General features: G+C 42.4%; 1 protein-coding gene across 2 annotated transcripts in view; it reads right to left on the bottom strand.

Annotated features, from left to right (window-relative positions):
* The window catches only part of NCOA5 (nuclear receptor coactivator 5), a 30,932-nt gene that overhangs the window by 2,275 nt on the left and 10,476 nt on the right, over positions 1-18,181 (bottom strand). Inside the window, exons 2-7 of one of the 2 annotated variants that reach the window (XM_030309473.1) lie at positions 15,609-15,675; positions 6,578-6,904; positions 5,071-5,207; positions 3,965-4,091; positions 1,925-2,124; positions 254-574 (exon numbers count right to left, since the gene is read on the bottom strand). In XM_030309473.1, the coding sequence (XP_030165333.1) occupies positions 254-574; positions 1,925-2,124; positions 3,965-4,091; positions 5,071-5,207; positions 6,578-6,904; positions 15,609-15,646 (1,150 nt within the window). In that variant the 5' untranslated portion in view covers positions 15,647-15,675. Of the gene's footprint in view, positions 1-230; positions 575-1,924; positions 2,125-3,964; positions 4,092-5,070; positions 5,208-6,577; positions 6,905-15,608; positions 15,676-18,181 lie in introns of both variants that reach the window. The other variant, XM_030309474.2, reaches the window with a different exon arrangement.

The raw sequence follows: 18,181 nt of genomic DNA, 5'->3' as shown, positions 1-18,181 counted from the left end.
CATCCATCTCGGTGACCAGGTAGCTGGCAATCTTAGCCCACCCATCGCCACATTAACTACAGGGACTGGAATTCAGTACCCAAATGTTAAGTTATCATTACATCAGCAAGGATGGCCCGTGGGAGAACCCAGGGGACGGGCTCATTCCCCTTACCCACCCCAAAGAGCTTGGGCCTGCCACCCTCCCAACAGAGCCTGGGGGTTAGAGAAATGCAGAGTCAGAACTTCACCTCGGCCCTGCCACGTAGCTCACCAGGCAGAGAGTCGGTGCTGCTCCTCATAAGGCGCTCCTTCCGCTCTCGCAGATAGTTGATGATCTTGTCAGTCTCCTCGGCAGTGAGGTACCTGTTGTCTGCCAGTAGGTTGATGAGGCTTTGGATGGCTGGAGGGTGCCCCCCGCGCACTCCTTCCTCGGGGCCTCCGCGCTCCCTTTCCTGCAGGATGGCTTCATCTGCCATCTTGGCTGCCTGTCTGGCAATCTCCTCTCGCTCCTTCTCCCGGCACTCATTCTTATAGCGCTCATAATTTCTGGCTACCAGCACCATGGCGTCTGCCTGGGGCATGTTGCGATGCTCTGTAGGAGAGAATGACAGGAGTTATTTTCTCCCATGACAGTTGTGAGTGCCCAACTTCTGGACTCTACCAAGGCTTTTCTAACCTCAAACCAGCCAGAAAACCATTCTGGTGACAAAAAGCCTTACGATGCGGAGCAGAGTGGGGGAGACGAAGGCTGGAAAGACAGGTGAATAGATTTCTTTGGTGGGGAACACACACACCTTTCACAGAGCTGGTTCTTCGGGGGAATTCCTAGATCACAGACTTGTAGTAAAAACCAAAGAAACATGACAGTCTCCCACAGATTCAAAAAGACCACATGGGGAATAACCATGGGAGGCAGGCTGCAGGGGGCCAAAAAGCTCTTCTGTAAAGTCTGGCTCTCTACTGTGACACTCAGGATAGAGGTGGCCTACTGTTTCTGAATTCATCAGTTCAAAGGTCATGCGTTAAGATCAAATATGACCCTAAATAACCTCCTCTCCTTACCCATGGGCAACGTGACCTACAGGGTGGTGAGAAGCCTCAGAACGTCACAGAAATGCCCTTACACATCTTGAAAACTACTGCTCAGAGACACAAATGACCTAGTGAGAGCCCTATGTATTTTATGGTTATGGGTAACAAGTCAGGCAAAGAGATTCCGATGTGGTGGAAAAAGGGCAAAGTCCAGTCTGGGCTGGAAGAGCAATGGCCAGGGCTATCGGTTGGCTGAGTCCTAACATCCTGAGTGCGATGTACTAAAAAGCATCTTCAGGGAAGGGCTTCAAGGACTTCCTGGGCCTCCTCCCTGCTCTCCTGCCCCCTCTACTTCTCTAGCACACTTGCAGACTGTCCCGTCGCCTGTCGTGTCCTCAGTCCCTTATTACAAAGTCTAATGAAAGCCAAGGGTTCTAGCACGCTCCATGCGGTGCACATCTGCCAGAGGTGTGCCGGCACCTGCTCTCAATGGTGAGAGCTGACGGTGCATGTCTCTTCCCAACCGTCCCTGAAGTGACTGCATGTTGGTGGCTTGAAACAAGACACACAGGGGGAGCATTTACACCATCAGCAAATGCTGTGAACCACAATGCCTCCTGCCCCCTTCCCAGAACTAGTGGTTATACATTTACCAGCATCCCGCTATGTATACCTGAGAGCTAAATATAATGTTTTCCATATAGCAGACCCAGAACTGCATCCACTGAAAGAATATCAGACGAGTAAGTGACTATGCAAGTCTCCTCCAGTGTGCTTATAAAAGGGACCCACCATCTTTGAGCTGACATACGAGTCATTTGCCCCAAACCTGCTTCTTCTCAGTAGGGCATCAAAGAATTAATGGACTAGTGACTATCTCTGGAATTCTAACCCACTCGGGCCTCCGTACCTTGTGGGGTTCCGAACATGATGTTGACTGTGCACGAGCGGTGAATCTGGTGTTGCTGGGTGATGACGATAGCAAAAGGAGACCCTCCCCTGCTAACATCCTCCAAGGCTTGTGACAGTGACACCTCTGTGTTGAGGAAGATCAAGTCCACTACCATGCCTAGGTCTCGTACCTTCCGCCCCACAGATTCAGCATAATCTCTGTAGGAACAAACAGGATCCAAGTGAGCACTCCCTGACCAGCTCCCAATCTGTATACTGTTGCACCTCAGCCAGCAGTGTGTGCTCCTATGGAGAGTTCAAATCTTAGCACATCCCATGTCTCCCTAGTGCCCTCTTCAGGCTCCAAGAATCTAGACCAATTCCATCCCTTACACCAGAGTTCAGAATGGTTATGCCTAGCTCAGAATGGTCACATATTAAGCTACCAACAGCACAGTCCTTAGTACCCAGGTCTTTTTCTTGATCCTGCAGAGCAGTGGTCTTTCCTTAAACACCATCCTGCTGCCCAAGACTTGAGGCATGTACCTGTCTCTGGGGTGCTGCACAATAGAGTGGAAAAAGCATGGGCTTTAACGCTAGGAGGAGTCTGGATCCCAACCTTATCATTTACTTACAAAATTGTGAGGATTTAAGCAAATCCTTCAACCTCTTACAAACTTGTTTCTTTACCAACAAAACAGGAATATGGCTCCACTCATGTCATTCCCTTGACCTTCTCTCCAATCTAAATTAGATCCTTGATATATTTCTTCTCATAGGGCTCATCACCAATACCCCCATTTTTGTTGTCATCTGCCCAACTAGGGTGTAAGCTCCACCACAGGAAGGGGCCCTATATACTTGCATCCCAGTACCTAGCTTCGCCATACACGTAAGAGAGGAGCTCAATGAACACACATGTAACGTGATGACTGCGAAGATTAAAAATAATTTAAGTAAATCGCCTAGCAAGGGATAGCAGAGTAGGTGCTTAGAAAATAACAGCTATTATCCTGTGTCAAGAAAAAAAAAAAAAAAAACAAAACTATCCACAGTTAAAAGTGGCATCTATCTCTAAACAAGGCAGCCCAGAGCCTGGGAACTCTGCCTGCTGCTTGGTGTCTCGACACCTATTTCCCTAGTCTCTGCCTTGAAATTAGCTCTTTAACCTCAAACTGCTAGAAAACACATGAAGTTATTTACTAACCACCTGGGGAAAGGGAACATAGCCAGTGCCAAGCCTGCAAGCTGCTACGCTCCCTTGTGCCTCTCTGCTCGGTCTCTTCAGGAAACAATGTGAAAAAGAGGCAAGCAAAGAGGTACTGTGAACTCTGGATTGGCTAGAACGGTTTCCTGACAGTTCTGCAAGATCACGGCACTTCATAAAGAAGGCCTGGCAGGCCAATGCAGAGACACGTGCCTCCCGAAGTGGTGGGGATTCGGGGTGGCTCCATGAAGGGGGCATCTATTGCTTTGCATGACCAACATATATTCCCTCTGCAGTTTTCCTTTGGGAAAGCACCCTTCTCCTACTCAGTCCACATGATTCCACAGGCCTAATTCCACCTGTAGCTCTAGGAATGGGGCACATGACCCAGCCCTGGCTAATTGGGAATCTTAGCACCGCTGGTTCAAGGATGGGACAGTGAGCCAGGTCAGTCCAATGAGAAACAATTCCAGGCCTTTAAATGGAAGCACTGGGAAACAGAGGCTTTTGCTGAGACAGATGTATAGGGTTAGTGCCATTCTGCCTTTTCCAGTAGAAAGCTTGCGTGAGAACGAGGGTAATACAGGGACCAAGTCTTGATGACGTGGTTTGTCACTGGATGTGGCCATACCTGATATTCCCAGTCAGGCAAACTAAAAATTTCCCTTTGGGGCGTGAGCCAGTTTGCAATGGGTTTTCTGTCAAGCCACAACTGACAGAACTCTGGCTCAATGTAGGAGAGCAATGCTAGAACCCACAGCCCAAGTTCAGTGGGTACGGCTGCCAAAGGAAGTCTTCATTTCTCTTCTGACCATTCTCCTTACTCAGGAGAAATAACCGAAGGATTCTTACTTAGTCTGCTTGTTGACCACAATCACAGAACAATCAACAGGCCTCTCAGCATCAAAGCGTCTCTGGATTTCCTCAAAATACTGACGATAAAGCTCTTCTCTACGCCGTTCCTCACGTTTCAAACGTTCTGTAAGACACCGACAAGGAAAACTGAAATATGGACTGTGCCTTTCTATAAAAATAAGCCACAGACCTTACTTTAAATCCTACAAGTATGTAGGCCAAGGTCGTAATATACATATACTCTGTCTGAGTTACTCTTCTGGACTACCTCCTAAAAATAGCCAGTATTATTATTTTTTATTACTATAAATTCATTGAAATGGAATGGCTGGATTAGAGGGCATGGTCACTTAAACACATCATCTGCTGCATACTGCCAAACTGCCCTCTAAAGGCTGTTAACTTATCCCTTCACAGGGGTAGATTACCTAGTGCTAATTCTCTGCATCTTGGTCAACATTGGGTGTTGTCATTTTTAAACATTCCTGCCAACTTGACAGGTAAAAGATAGTATTCCATTACTATTCTAATTTGCATTTTGGGGACAACTATTTAAGACTCTCATTGACAGGTATTTGTTAATTTGTTCCGGAAAAAAAAAAAAAAATCATGTGGTAAAGTTTTATTACAAATTAAAAATGAGGCTCTTATTTCAACTACAAAACAATTACGAGATCTTTAAGGATGTATTGAGAATAATCAGGCTTTGAAAAAACATTTTGTCTTTATCTAAAAAAGAGACGCTATTAGGTAAAAATTACATATAAAACAAAAAAACCCCACATCACATCCCGCACAGAGAGTGCAGACAGTTGTAGTTATTTGGTTAACAGGCAAAAAGCAAGCACTTATTAACCCTCTCCAGCTGTAATCTTTTGTTCATTTCTTATTGCTACAATTTTGTATTTACTTCTTGTTACATGACTAAAGATGATGATAGTAATCTTGCATTTTACAAATTATTTTCAAGCTAAATGTTCCCTACATAGTAATAGGCTATCTGTATTTCTTCTTTTTGTGGATTGCTTAGCCAAGTCGTTAGTCCCTTTCCAGGTAGTTATTTGTAAAGTGTTCTATCAGTAACAAATAAACTGCTACTTTACCTTTTGCACGAGACTGACTTTCTGGGCCTGGAGGGCCTCGTCCATCAAAGCTATCTCTGTAACGGTCAAAGTAAGGGTCGTCCTTCCTCCTGCAATAGTCATCCATTCGCAGGTATCGGTCATAAGAGCTTTCTCTCCTGAAAAGTGGGAGAAATTTGCACAAAGTTAAAACTCACCTATCCTGCAAAACTCAGATATAGAGAATTCTTCAAGACCCAGTCCCCTGTGAGGAAACAGCACAGTAAGGCAGTGGACTCTGGGATTAGACAAACGAGATTCACTGCTTATCAGTTCGGTGGCTGTGACTCTTAACCTGCCTTGCAAAATGACTGGGAGGATGTACAGAAAGCTCTCACAATAGTTTCTGGCTTAAAGTAAATGCAAAATAACTAATAGTAATGACTGATATTAATTTTGAGGACTCCCATCCCCCCTGCCTGTGCTTCTTAAAAAATTGTTATTTAAAATACATACAAAAATACAAATATTTCATATAAATCTACACATAAATTTCTCATCACCCTGAGCAGAACACTCATTAAGCAGTAACTCTTCACTTTCCATCCCTATAACCTCTAACCTATTTTCTGTCTCTGTGAATTTGTCTTCTCTAGATATTTCATGTAACTGGAATCACACATTATTTGTTCTTTTGTGTCTGTCTGGATTACTTCATTTAGCATGTTTTCAAGGTCCATCCCTGTTGCAGCAGGTATCAGAATTACCTTCCATTTTATGGCTGAATAATATTCCACTGTATGGATATATCACATTTTTTAACTCATTCACCTTTTGACAGACTTTCGGGTTTTGTCCATCTCCCAGCCACTGTGGAGAGTGCTGCTCTGCACATTTACATGCAAGTATCTGTTTGAGCCCCTCTTTTCAAGTCTTCTGGGTACACACCCCAGAGTGAAATTGATGGGTCAGAGCAATTCTACTGCATTTAATTTTTTAAGGAACCGCCTGCCAACTGCTCTCTACAGCGGCCATACTATTTTACATTCCGACCAACAATGTTTGAGGCTTCTAGTCTCTACACCTCGCCAGTGCTTGTTCTTTTCTTTTGTTGTTTTCCTTACTAAATTATCATAGCCGTCCTAGTAGGTATGAGGTGGTATCTCATTGTGGCTTTAATTTGCATTTCCCTGTTGACTAATGATGCGGAGAGTCTTTTCACAGACTTACTGGCTACGCGTGTGTCTTCCCTGTGTTTTTGCATTGCCAAAACAATTTGCACTCCATCTTTTTTGTCCATTTGCACAATACTACCTTTCATAGGCTACAGGGAGAGATCCAGATTCATTCACTAAGCATAATTCATTGAACATTCACACATTCAGCAAATATTGAGGAGCACAACTGCCACTCGCTAGACACTGGAAACCTAAGGCTGATAAAGTCACTGTCCTTACAGAGTTTCCAATTAGTTCAGCAGAACACCCACAAAAAAAGACTGTTACAAAAAAACCCCAACAAAGATCTACGCGGATGGCTGAATATGTACCTGTACATGGGCTCTCGGGAGTCTCTCATATCTCTGTATCTGTCATACATGGGGTCCCGGTGATCCCGAAAATCCCTAGAGTCTCTTAGATCACGAAAGTCTCTGAGGTCCCTCATGTCCCGAGCATCACGCATACTTCTGCTGTCTCTGTGATCCCGAATGTCTCTGCTATCTCTGTGGTCCCGCAAGTCTCGGGGGTCTCGAATGGCTCTGCTATCCCGGGCATCCCGGCCATTTCTGCCATCCCTGGGCTCTCTCCTTGGACTTCCTCGAATTGGGGATCGATCACGTCTTGTATCTCGACCATCTCCAAAGCCATATGGATCTCTGTGGGAGGTAGCAAGAAGAAGCTAAGACAAAGAAATTGAAGGTAGCCAACCCTTCAGCTCTTTAATGGAGGAAGCCCCCACCCTTTCCAAGCATTTTTCTCTAAAACACAGCAGCCAAACAGTGAGAACATGACTACAACTTTAAAGACAGTCACCCATCTCATCAGCGAATAAAGACTAGTAGGTTCCAGGATCTCAAAAGATTAGGACATCAGAGGAAGAATGTATGACCCAAAGCCAAATGTCTTGACTGCGGTCATAGTATTTGTCAGGTTTCAGGGAGTAATTCGGTATTCCTTACACCATGTTATCATCTCCACAGGTTTTCAGAGTGAAAGCATCTTTCCCCTAGAACCTGTTTTTTCCAACCAGACTTGTTTGAAAGAGATTTTAAAAGGGGGGGGGGGGAGTTGGAGGGACACAGTAAGGGGCAAGACTCATGAAGAAAAAAGGAGCAAATGCACAATCTCATACAAAGGAACAGTGATCAAAGTAGTTGTCCCTGAAGTACAGAAAACTTCACTTAAAATATATAGTACGATAATCAAATTAAGGGAAAAAAGAAAAAGTACAATATGATACACACACAGTAAAGTAGAAGAACACTCAGCTTCTGTCTTTTCAACATAGTTATTGAGTAGTGGTCTCTCTTAATCTGAGTTTAAGGCAGAACCCAGTTCCCTCCCCTCTTTTTAAACAGTGTTTGAAGTCACAGACATATTTGTGCTGATCTCATTCAATATTCTTCATGAGACATTCCACTCCACTGGAAACTCAACCTATCTAAAATTAAACATCTTATTCAACCCATTTCTTACTCAGTCCCATTCCTGACTTTTTCACTTCTGCTGAGATTCATTCTTCCTAGTTACCAAGGTTTAAGTTTTTGAAAATTAACGTTGATTCTTTCTTTCCTATCCCCATTAAGTCACCTGAATCCTGTTCATTTTTCCTTTTCATTCCCCCTGGATTCATCAATCCAAACCCTTATTTTTATGCTCGGTACCAACAAGTTTCCAAAACACAAACCAAAAACCAATCTTCCAGATTTCAATTCATTCTACACATAAATATCAGATTAACCATCCAAATTTCCACCTGTTGCCAATCACGGCTTGACGCTCACATTTCTGTGTACCCCTCCATAACAAATCTGGACTTTCCAACTATTATCCCTCCCCCATTTCCTGATTCAACCCCCTCAGGTCTGTTCTTATGACTTAACTCATATGATTCTTATCTGCTTCAGGATTTCTGTTCATATGATTTTTCAACTTGGAATATTTTTCTTGCACTTAATGCAAGTATCATCCAATCCTCACAGGCAAATTCATGTCTCAAATCGTCCAAGAAATCTTCTCTAATCTCCCTAGTAACTGCTGATCTTTCTGGCTGCTCAATGCTTAGAACACTTACTATTTCTATTACTCATCTTGATATAGTTACGTTTTTACAACAATGTCTTCTTGTTTGACCTACTTTAAGGATTACCTCCTCCATAAAATCTGCCCTAAACTCTTGAACTTCCCCAACAAATATGTTCCTCCTCCAGTCCTTTCCATCTCGATAAATGCCACATCTACCTACACTGTTGCTCAAGCTAGGAAACTGAATGTCATCTCTTCCAAAGTCCCAACTGTTTTCCAATCATATTTTCAAATTCTGTCCATTCTTTTTCTGAAATTGATGATCAATTCTGCCCATTTCTTTACCTTCATTAATACCACTAAAGGCCAACTCATAATGATCTTTCCCTAACAAAGCAAGAGACTTCTAAAGTGGGGAAAGATTTCCCCATTTCTGCTCTTGCCTCTTTTTCTAATCTTTTTTCCAGATTATTCTAGGGTGATCTTTCAAATACATAAAACCTTTTACTGGTTTCCCACAGTGTTCAGAATTCAATCCAAAATCTCTACTAAGGCTGGGCAGGTGCTGCATGGTCTTGGCTGTTTTCTCCAATCTTGTCCCCTCCCCTCCCAAGTTCACCATTATCTTGCCACATTGGCCTTTCAGCTAGAACTAGCCAAGGCTTTTCCTGATGCCTCTACTTGAGCGGCAAAAACAGATCTGCACTCATTCTCTATGTCTCAGCACAATGAATGTTTCTTACCCCTGATTCTAACAGTCTAAAAGTTTACTTTCTGCCCTTAAATCCTGGCCACGTTTTCTCATAGCACTGTTTTTGTCACTTATCACAATTTGACACATCTATTTACTTGTTTAATGTCTGCTGTCAGACTGTGAGTCCATGAGGACAAGGACTGTCAGTGTGACTCTCCACTATAAACCCACTATGTAGGTTTATAATGTCTGGCATATGCAGCGAATGCTCCATGACTATGTGCAATGAACCTTGCTCCTGTACATATTTCTGTCGCTGCACTTATCACACCGTTCTGTAATTATGTTTACATGGCTTTTCTATTAAAGACTAAGCTCTTTTGACGTCTTTGGATCCCTAGGACGACAGCACGGAGCTCAGTGTTTAATGAACTGAATTTTCCAACTGAACTATAAGCCTCTCATGAGCAGGCATCCTGTTTCGTTTATACTTCCATCATCTATCATGATTACACATTACTAGGCAGCCATCATGATGCCTTGCCATCAGCTTGGTAGAGAGCCTCAGTTCCACTTCATCCACAAGGGCACAGCAAAACCAATTTAAATGCCAATTTTGCATCTATGAAAAGTCCTTGTCATACATTTTAAGGCTCACAAGTACTCCTGATTTGTGGGAGCAAACATATGGGAGACCAGGGAATTTAAATGAGGTACTAAGCAGTTTTCCTATTAAAGTGCAGACTGACCAAGATTCTTACTCTGGTTTTTCTTATTAGGTCATATAATCTTCCTCACATGTATAACATCTGCTAGAGTATATAATGTGGGCAAACACTCAAGATTCTATGGGAAGGGACAACCATTAAGTATTTTTGGATTAATGACCGGTAGATAAACCTGCCTTGGGGAGCAGTTGGAAGCAGTCATTAGAGGTAGAATCAGATTTCAAGTGTTCTTGGCAATCAGGGATGAGAGAGATCATGAACCTGACAGACCACAGACCACACACACAGCCTTTGGGTGTTGGAAATGAGGGGTGGGGATAGGATAAGAACACCGAGTCACAGCACATTATCACAGCCTTAGGATAACTATAAAGGCCGTATCACTCTCCTTCTTTTGAATCCACTGAAGTGCCTTACTTACCTGTCAGAGTCCATCCCTGGAGGTTGACCATAACCCAAGATTCCCAAAGTCTCGGCTCACGCTTCCAGTGTGAGAAGGCAAGCACTCCCTTTCCCTCAATGAATCTAAAGTCCATGTGTAACAAAACTACTAATTCCCCCTCAATTGCCTTCTGGGTAAAATGTAGAAAAGATGATATTCACAAGGTGGAAAGAACCAAAGGAATGGTGGAAGTAGGAACAGACAAGATAACAATTCTCTAAAATGAAAAGGCAAAGCTTTTCTCCTTTCTCCAAAAGATGAGCAGTATGGCAGAAGCTGTTCTTCTGGAGACAAAAACAAAAAACCTTTTAGGGTCACTGTAGGACCCAAATCAAGAATTCCCCAGAACAAAAGGGCTTCTGCTGCTGGCCCCAACATCTTTCTCAAAACAAGAACCAGCTAACAAAAGGGAGGTATAGCGTGCAGGATTCAGAGTGCCGCAAGGACGAAGCCCCTGAACAAGATGCGTGACCTTAGATAACAAGTGGGTTAAAAGCAAGTTTCTGGAGCCCAATAAGGCTCAATCTCATCCCATGGCACCAGAGGTGTTTTACTTAGACCAAATGCAGTGTACCCTTAGGTACCAGGTCACTAGAGGCTAAAATGAAACCGAACCTTTAAACTGAACCAGTTAGAGAAATTTCAGCACTGGAGTCCACAAACTGAAGGCAGATGACAAACACTACTAAAACTGTTATAAATTTCTCATCTATTCAGCTGGGAAAAGAAGCCAAGTGCTCTTTGCCTTGAGAGAAATATCATCATATCATTTGGAAACACGTGACAGGGAAGGGAAGGGTGGGTGAAGGGAAAAGCCATGGCTCAGGTGGCAAGTGATGCGCTTCTGGTAGAAGTGCTTCTCTTCCTGGGGACTAAAGAGGTGCGCAGAGCACTAGGCGTTTGAGAGCCTACAGAGTAAGAACGACAAATGACCATCTTGGAAGAGCACGATGGACTTTGAGCTTTTCTTCCTCCAGAGAATGAAACCTCAAGCCCAGGATGGTGTTCTTTGTCCTTGGCTCCACAGAACATTCCGGAGAAAGACCTCGGTCCTTTTTTGTTGGCATCTCCGTTCCGCCTTTCTGTTCAATAGAATATTTTCCTTGGGAGGGCCAGTTTTTTGTTTACTCCTGAAAAAAAATTCTCCAATAGCTCTTGGTACTTCTGTTCTGTCACAGATACTGTCCACAAATATCATGATCTAAATGGCTGGCTGCTGTGTGATGTCGATCCCCCACCACGATGGCTCCGTGCTACTGAGAAACAGAGACAACAGACTTGTGTGGAATTTTGCCATTAGGTGACAGCAGGATATGGGGTGCAATGAGGTATCACACCTCACAGATCCGAATTTTGTTAAGTGTCCACGCTTCTCCCTAGGAAGCACACTGGTGATTTTCTCAAGCACAAATATGACTTTTCTGTCGGTGGAGGTGGCACTTGCTCTGAGAATCGACGGCTGTTCTTTAAGTGTTAGTGCCTGGTATCTTAACTTGTGAGGCTCACCTAGAGCTAGCGCTGTCTCATACCCAAGAGCAAGTGGTCATCAGAGGAATCAGCGCCGTGGATATGCAGAAATCACCTTGGGCCACGTAAGAAAACTGTCTACAGCTAGGGTATTTCTGAGGAACCGATCTTGGACCACCTTCACCAAAGAGGCACCAGGCCTAACATCCTTAACAAATACGTGGGAAAAATTCTCTGCAGAGCTTTTGATGTACACAAATTAGTTCTATTTGCTCTTTTTTACGCCAGGCAGGAAGATTTAGGAAATACGGCGTCTCATTTGGAGGTCACATCTGTGTCGGGGTATGCTCCCAAGACCTGGATTGCCAGGGTGTTGAGCTGAAGATAGAAACGGAGAACATCTGAGGTACAGTCAGAATCACGGTCCAGTCTTTAAAGAAGGTAAAGGCCAGCGCCTAGTACCAAAGCTAGACAACTTACGTGGTAACTAAGCAATGTGCTCAAGAGTCCAATGAGGCGGTCCAAGGGCTAAATGATGAGAATTCAGGCCGAAATTTGATCCGGAGCAGGGATCCCTGATGCAGCCATTCTGTGCTTGGCTGGACCAATACTGTTAGAACTACACACTGACAGCTGGAGTCATCAGGGAGGCACATTACTGAACAGAGAGCAATGCCAGCAGAACTGTGGCTTACGGAGACGTTTGAAGAGGTGACAATCCTGTGAAAACTCCCAAAGATACGGAGGTGTTTTGACACTCAAGGTTAACGTCCAGCAAAACAAGGTGTTACGGAGGTCTCGCCAGCATGCTTAGAAACTATTTTACCAAAAGTAGCAACACCGAAGACCTAAAAGTACAACTTAAGGGAAATATTTGCCACAAATACACGCCCCCCCCGCCCCCCCCTGGAAACATTGCATTCCCTATGGCAGGGGACAAATGATTAGGGTTGCCAAATGAAGGTAGTTTGGCTGTTGTCAAGAGACTGGAATTACTTCAAGGCTTTGACTGGAAGTATGCACCCAAAGAGTGGTATCTAGTGTTCACCCTTGAAGAAACGATTAGATTCTTCCAGGCTCACTAGTCATCCATCTTGCCTACTTATTCCATTTTATTTCTGCCCTCTTGGTACACCTTAAGAGACAATACATGATCAGTACGATGATCAAAATGTTAGTATTCTGTTTTGAATATTCAATTTTTCTGGCTTTAGAGTTTCTTTATTAAAAAAATGTTTTTTAATGTGTATTTATTATTGAGAGAGACAGCATGAGCATGGGAGGGGCAGAGAGAGGGGCAGACACAGAATCTGAAGCAGGCTCCAGGCTCTGAGCTGTTAGCACAGAGTCCGACACAGGGCTCGAAATCACCAATTGCGAGATCATGACCTGAGCCAAGGTCGGACGCTTAACCGACTGAGCCGCCCGGGCACCCCTGGCTTTACAGTTTTTACATTTTTATTCTTAAAGGTAAAAAACTGGGACTCTCTGCTCAGGTTTGAGATGGGGCTCAGAACAGATTTTATTAAATGCGAACATCTTTCTTCCTTGAACTTTGTTAATAAGCATGACAGTATGACACTTCATCACGTTAAATAACATGCTGAGGAACCCAGTTAGGGACACAGCACCGAGGGGGAAGACTGACTTTTGATGGAAATTGAATTAGTCTACCTGTGCCTCCTAATGATTGTAAAAAAAAAAAAAAAAAAAAAAAAAAAAGCAGGAAGCTACTGTCCTATCTATATCCCAAATAATCTCATTTTAGAAACTGTTACTGAGGAAGGGGGGATTTTAAAAGGATCATATGTATGTATCTAGTAGGGAGAACGTTTTAAAAGGCCCCCTCTAACGTTGTTTGTATGTTATTAAAAAAAGAAGAAAAGCATACAGCTGTTTTTTCCATTACAGATGAAATTACAGAGTGGCATTTTAAGTTGGGATGAAATTAATCTTTTTAACTTAATGTCCTGGCAATAGCTATACTGGATTCCAAGCAGAGGAGATGGTTATTTCCCCAACACTACCAATGTTTGCTGAATACCTATAATCAATTGGAAATATTAAAAGCAGTTGGTTAAGTGTCATTAACAGGATGACATCAATCCACTACTCTGTATTTTGCAATGTGCCTTGGTTTTTTGTTGTTATTTTGGTCTGTTTTTTGTTTTCTTTTTTTTTGCCTGAAAAAACACACAGATATTATCTAGAGATTATAAGTATTGTGGGGAAAAGAAAGAGTGGAGAGGATTTTACTAGTGGAGTCAGGGTCTACATAGTTACCAATTTCATATTCCTTCTGGTAAGCTACCTAGTCCAGAAACACAATCAGAGCTCCTTGGAAAGTGGATACACACTGTTATCTCCTTTTAAGCCACTTGGCAACCACAGCTTCCAATGGAAGCCCCATATTTCTGACTGTTAGTTAGATGCAAACTCTTAGCCCTCTGTAGTCCATGTTTACTGGGGCAATGAGGAGCACAGATGGGACTTCCTAACATCTCCAGTATGGTCTGATGCAGCATAATGGAAGCAGACATCATACGGAACTGCTGCAGTTCTACAGGATTCATTTAAGTTCTTCAGGATGCTCACACATACCCACAAAATCAACCAACACAGTATTTACCTGCGAGCTACAGGCATCCCTTATGGTGTTAAAGACAACAGACATAATGCCAACGTATATGCTCACTTCTGCAGCGAGACTAATGGAGGGCCAGGGCATCCACGTGGCAGCTATAGTGTAGCTATAGTTGTGGTGTCAGATGCAACTCCTCTGCACCGGCAGAGTGCTCAAAGAATCCAACTGAAACCACCACCTTGCTGCTACAATCTGCTTGAACTCTGCCGAGCAGTCGTGTATAATCTATTCCCGCTAGCGTAGAAAATACCCATCCTTCACATCGAAGTGGGACGATATACACCAAACATACAGCAGCCATTCTTTCCTATAAGTGGGTAACAAAGTATAGGTGTCTCAAAGGACAGCTGTATGTTATGTGTAAGTGAGTTGGGTATATCCCGGGTGACCTGTGGAGCTCCTAGTACATTGCAGACTAGGATTCATTGTACTCAGCAGTGTTCAGTTCGTTATAGGAAACGTAGTCTATCATGGTATATAGTTTAGGTATATAGTTTATTGTGGAAAATTGGTATTTTTACTTAGAGGAAAAAGCAAAATCCATACTGAGTATTCATTTGGGCCATGAAGAGACACCAGATATGAAATACAGCGTATCTGCCTGCAATCCACACAAAAGTGCACACACTGCATCTGCTGGTTTGGAGACTGTATCTTTGATGTAAATGGCAACATTACTAAGACCCTTCTTTGAGAGAAGGGGCCAATATAATGCATATCTCAAGGGTATACATCAGGACAACCTCTCTTGTATATATTAGAAGAAAGAATATATTAGGGAAATGCCTTTTATTTCCAGAAAAGCTAAGAAAAAGGGAGACTTTTGAGAGCTGGAGTGTTTTTTGCCCTTTTTTATTTCCCCTCGAACAGTAACCCAAGCATGCGAGCAAACAGGGGATCTGCAGCACAGGCACAGCAGCAATCTCTCAAGCAGCACTTTCCATAAACCTGGGTTAACATCTGGACCGGCAGCCATGTGGAATGAAGAGTCGAATCTCTGATGCCCGCTGCAGTGCAGCAAAGCACACACCAACGACCCCGGGGCACTCCTCCTGCTGTGGAGGCTCCCATTGACACGTGAGCTGGGGACAGAGAGGTTTATCCTCTTCCAATTGCCTGCAACTCACGTTGCAGGCTGAACTTGCTGGGTTTGTCACCGAAAACACAAAGCTTCTCTGCATCTCCTGATGTATGTTTAAAAAAAGCAGCAAGGCCTTTCACACAAGGTTCATGTTCTTATTGTTTGCTTGAGCGTTTCTGATTTGTTGGGGGGAAGAAAAGACCCTTGATGTACGAAGTTGGGCTTAACTCCCCAGAGCCCAACTCTCCCAAGGTAACTCACTGCTTCAGGGTACTTTACCTTCGTGTGGGGCTGGGTCTTGATGGAGCCGTATTCATATTTCTTCTTTCCGCTGCCTTATTAATATCTGAAAAGAATAATCAACCCATCTGTTCAATGCTACGGAATAAAAACAAAATCATCAGCACATTTCAAATGAAAGCAACAACAAAAAAACTACAATGACAACCAGATGGTGTAAGAAAATCCATTCAGCAGACACACTGTCACTTGGGCAATTTTTATTAAGTTACGGCAGTACATTGTCACGGTTTCGTAAGGAACGTCCCTCAGTTTTCTAGCTGACACAGTTTGTATAAAACGGGTTATGTCAATGCTTAACACTCTGCCAAGTCACAAACTTAACAACTGCCCCTTCCAAAAGGGGAAACGGTTGTCTTCTAAACTCTTGGAGAGCCAGCTCTAAGATTCTTTTTTGAGGGAAGGAGAGTGGGAGAAAGAGAAGGAGAGAGTTTAAAAAAAAAAGAACAAAGGCAAATAATTCCACTTTATGTGACAAAGAAGTAACAACTAGACCCTGCTGTCTTAAAACTTCCAATATCCCATGAAGCAGGCCTACTTTTAATGTGCCTTGTGTTGCATCCCATTAGATAGAATCTTCCAGAATGACATGGAGGAAATTAATTTTCTTCCTAAACAAAGTATATTATATGTTAACATCTATAGCCCTCACAGATAAGTAGCTAAGAATAAGAATTGGCATTTGGTATAATAGGGTTAGATAACAAAACACTTCACATAAGAAGTTTTCATTAGAGAAGACTGGCATTTACAACTAGGTAAGGGAGAACAGTGGAATCATACAAACTTACTTAGAAAAGCCAATTTGTGCAGTTAAAGCCTGCTTGCTAAATACAAATCTGCTTTGCAAAAATGAAGTGAATAATAAAAACACCATGTATAAGAAAGAAATGATGAAGTATCTAAAGAAATGTACCCATCTATGTCCAAAGATAACACAGACCAATTTTTATATGACTTAAAAATGAATAAATTCATTCATAATTTCATTCTTTAGTTGAATGAAGAAATAAAACTGTGTCCTGCTATGGTGTAGTTTTGTTCCCCTTGTTCCATATTAAGTGATTAGTAGTGTATCTAATGACATTAAATGGTATTAAGCACTCACATAATTAGAGTGCTTTAAAATTGTAATTATGTATTTAAAAAATTCCAACCAGAGTCCTATGGTGTGAGAGACTATAGTAATAACCAGAAATTTAAGAGGTCTGGCACAGACTTTACCCCGCTATGTTGTCAACTTTTGAGTTCCTGTTCAAGTGAGAACGATCTTCACTTCCATTTTAAGTCAGAGTTTCTATTATGTCTAGGAGAAGAATGACTTTTGATAAATTGAAGGTAACATAAATTTAAACAGTAAGAGAAGCACAGTCCACCCTAAACTGCCTCTCACATTTTCAATTAAGCAGACACAAGCTATCATCCAGCTACATATCCAAGAGAAATGAAAACATGTGTCCACACAAAGACTTATATGCAAACTTTCATAGTAGCATTATACATAATAACATATTCAAAACTGGAAACATTTCAAATGTCGGTCAACTGGTGAATGGATAATCAAAATGTGTTATATCTATAAAATGGAATACTACTCAACAACAGAAATAAATGAACTACTAATAAAAAAAATCAGAAAATAATATCTATATAGGACTTGGCCTATAATCTCTGATCATGGCTTTGGTATGGCAAGTGGCACTTTCACAATTTATAACCCTCAAAGTTAATGAACATCTGAATTACACATTATATAATGATAGGCCTTACAGGGAACACCTAACTCTCTTCTATGTAATTGTGAAGAATATCAGTTCAGGTTTAGAAAGGCCTACTGACCTAGTCTGCTCTTTAATATGGAGTGACTATGATTCAGAGAGAAATGTAATCTCTTCGATTGTTGAGGTAGTTTTCAGAGTATCTCTGGAATACACTGAGGGTGGTGGTGGTGGTGTAAAGATTTCTTCTAAATAAACACTGTAACTCCCAGTAGGATTCTATATATTATTAACTGGTTGTGAATAAAGAAAACTCACCTAAACATTGATTGACTTGAACATTGCTTATGTTAGAGTACAGAATATAGGGTACTCTTTTAGTAGGGAAGTTTCTATCAATGCCATATAATTTGCCCATATGATATGAAAAGGACTATTACATTGTGTAATTATATCCTGTTCTGTGAGCACCTACATACAGGACTGCAGAGACCAAGGCAGTCATGTATGACATACCTCTGGAGCAAAACTGGTTCCAGTTAGACTGAAGGAGGTAAATATTTTACTTTGAAGTTAGTGAAAAGTTTTTGTAATTATTTGAAATATTATTTAAAATTCAAGAATCATTTATCTTTTTGTTTTTTACTTATTTTTATTTTTTAGAGAGAGCACATGCACAAGCGGGGGAGAAGCGCATAGGGAGAGAGAGAATCTTAAGCAGGCTCCATGCTCAGTGTGGAGCCTGACGCAGGGCTCAATCCCACGACCCCAGGATCATGACCTGAGCTGACATCAAGAGTTGGATGGACGCTCAACCTACTGAGCCACCCAGGC

The sequence above is a fragment of the Lynx canadensis genome, chromosome A3 (assembly GCF_007474595.2).
Source record: "Lynx canadensis isolate LIC74 chromosome A3, mLynCan4.pri.v2, whole genome shotgun sequence".
In the NCBI taxonomy this organism is placed as follows: Eukaryota; Metazoa; Chordata; class Mammalia; order Carnivora; family Felidae; genus Lynx; species Lynx canadensis.
This window is presented reverse-complemented; position numbering and strand designations above follow the sequence as displayed.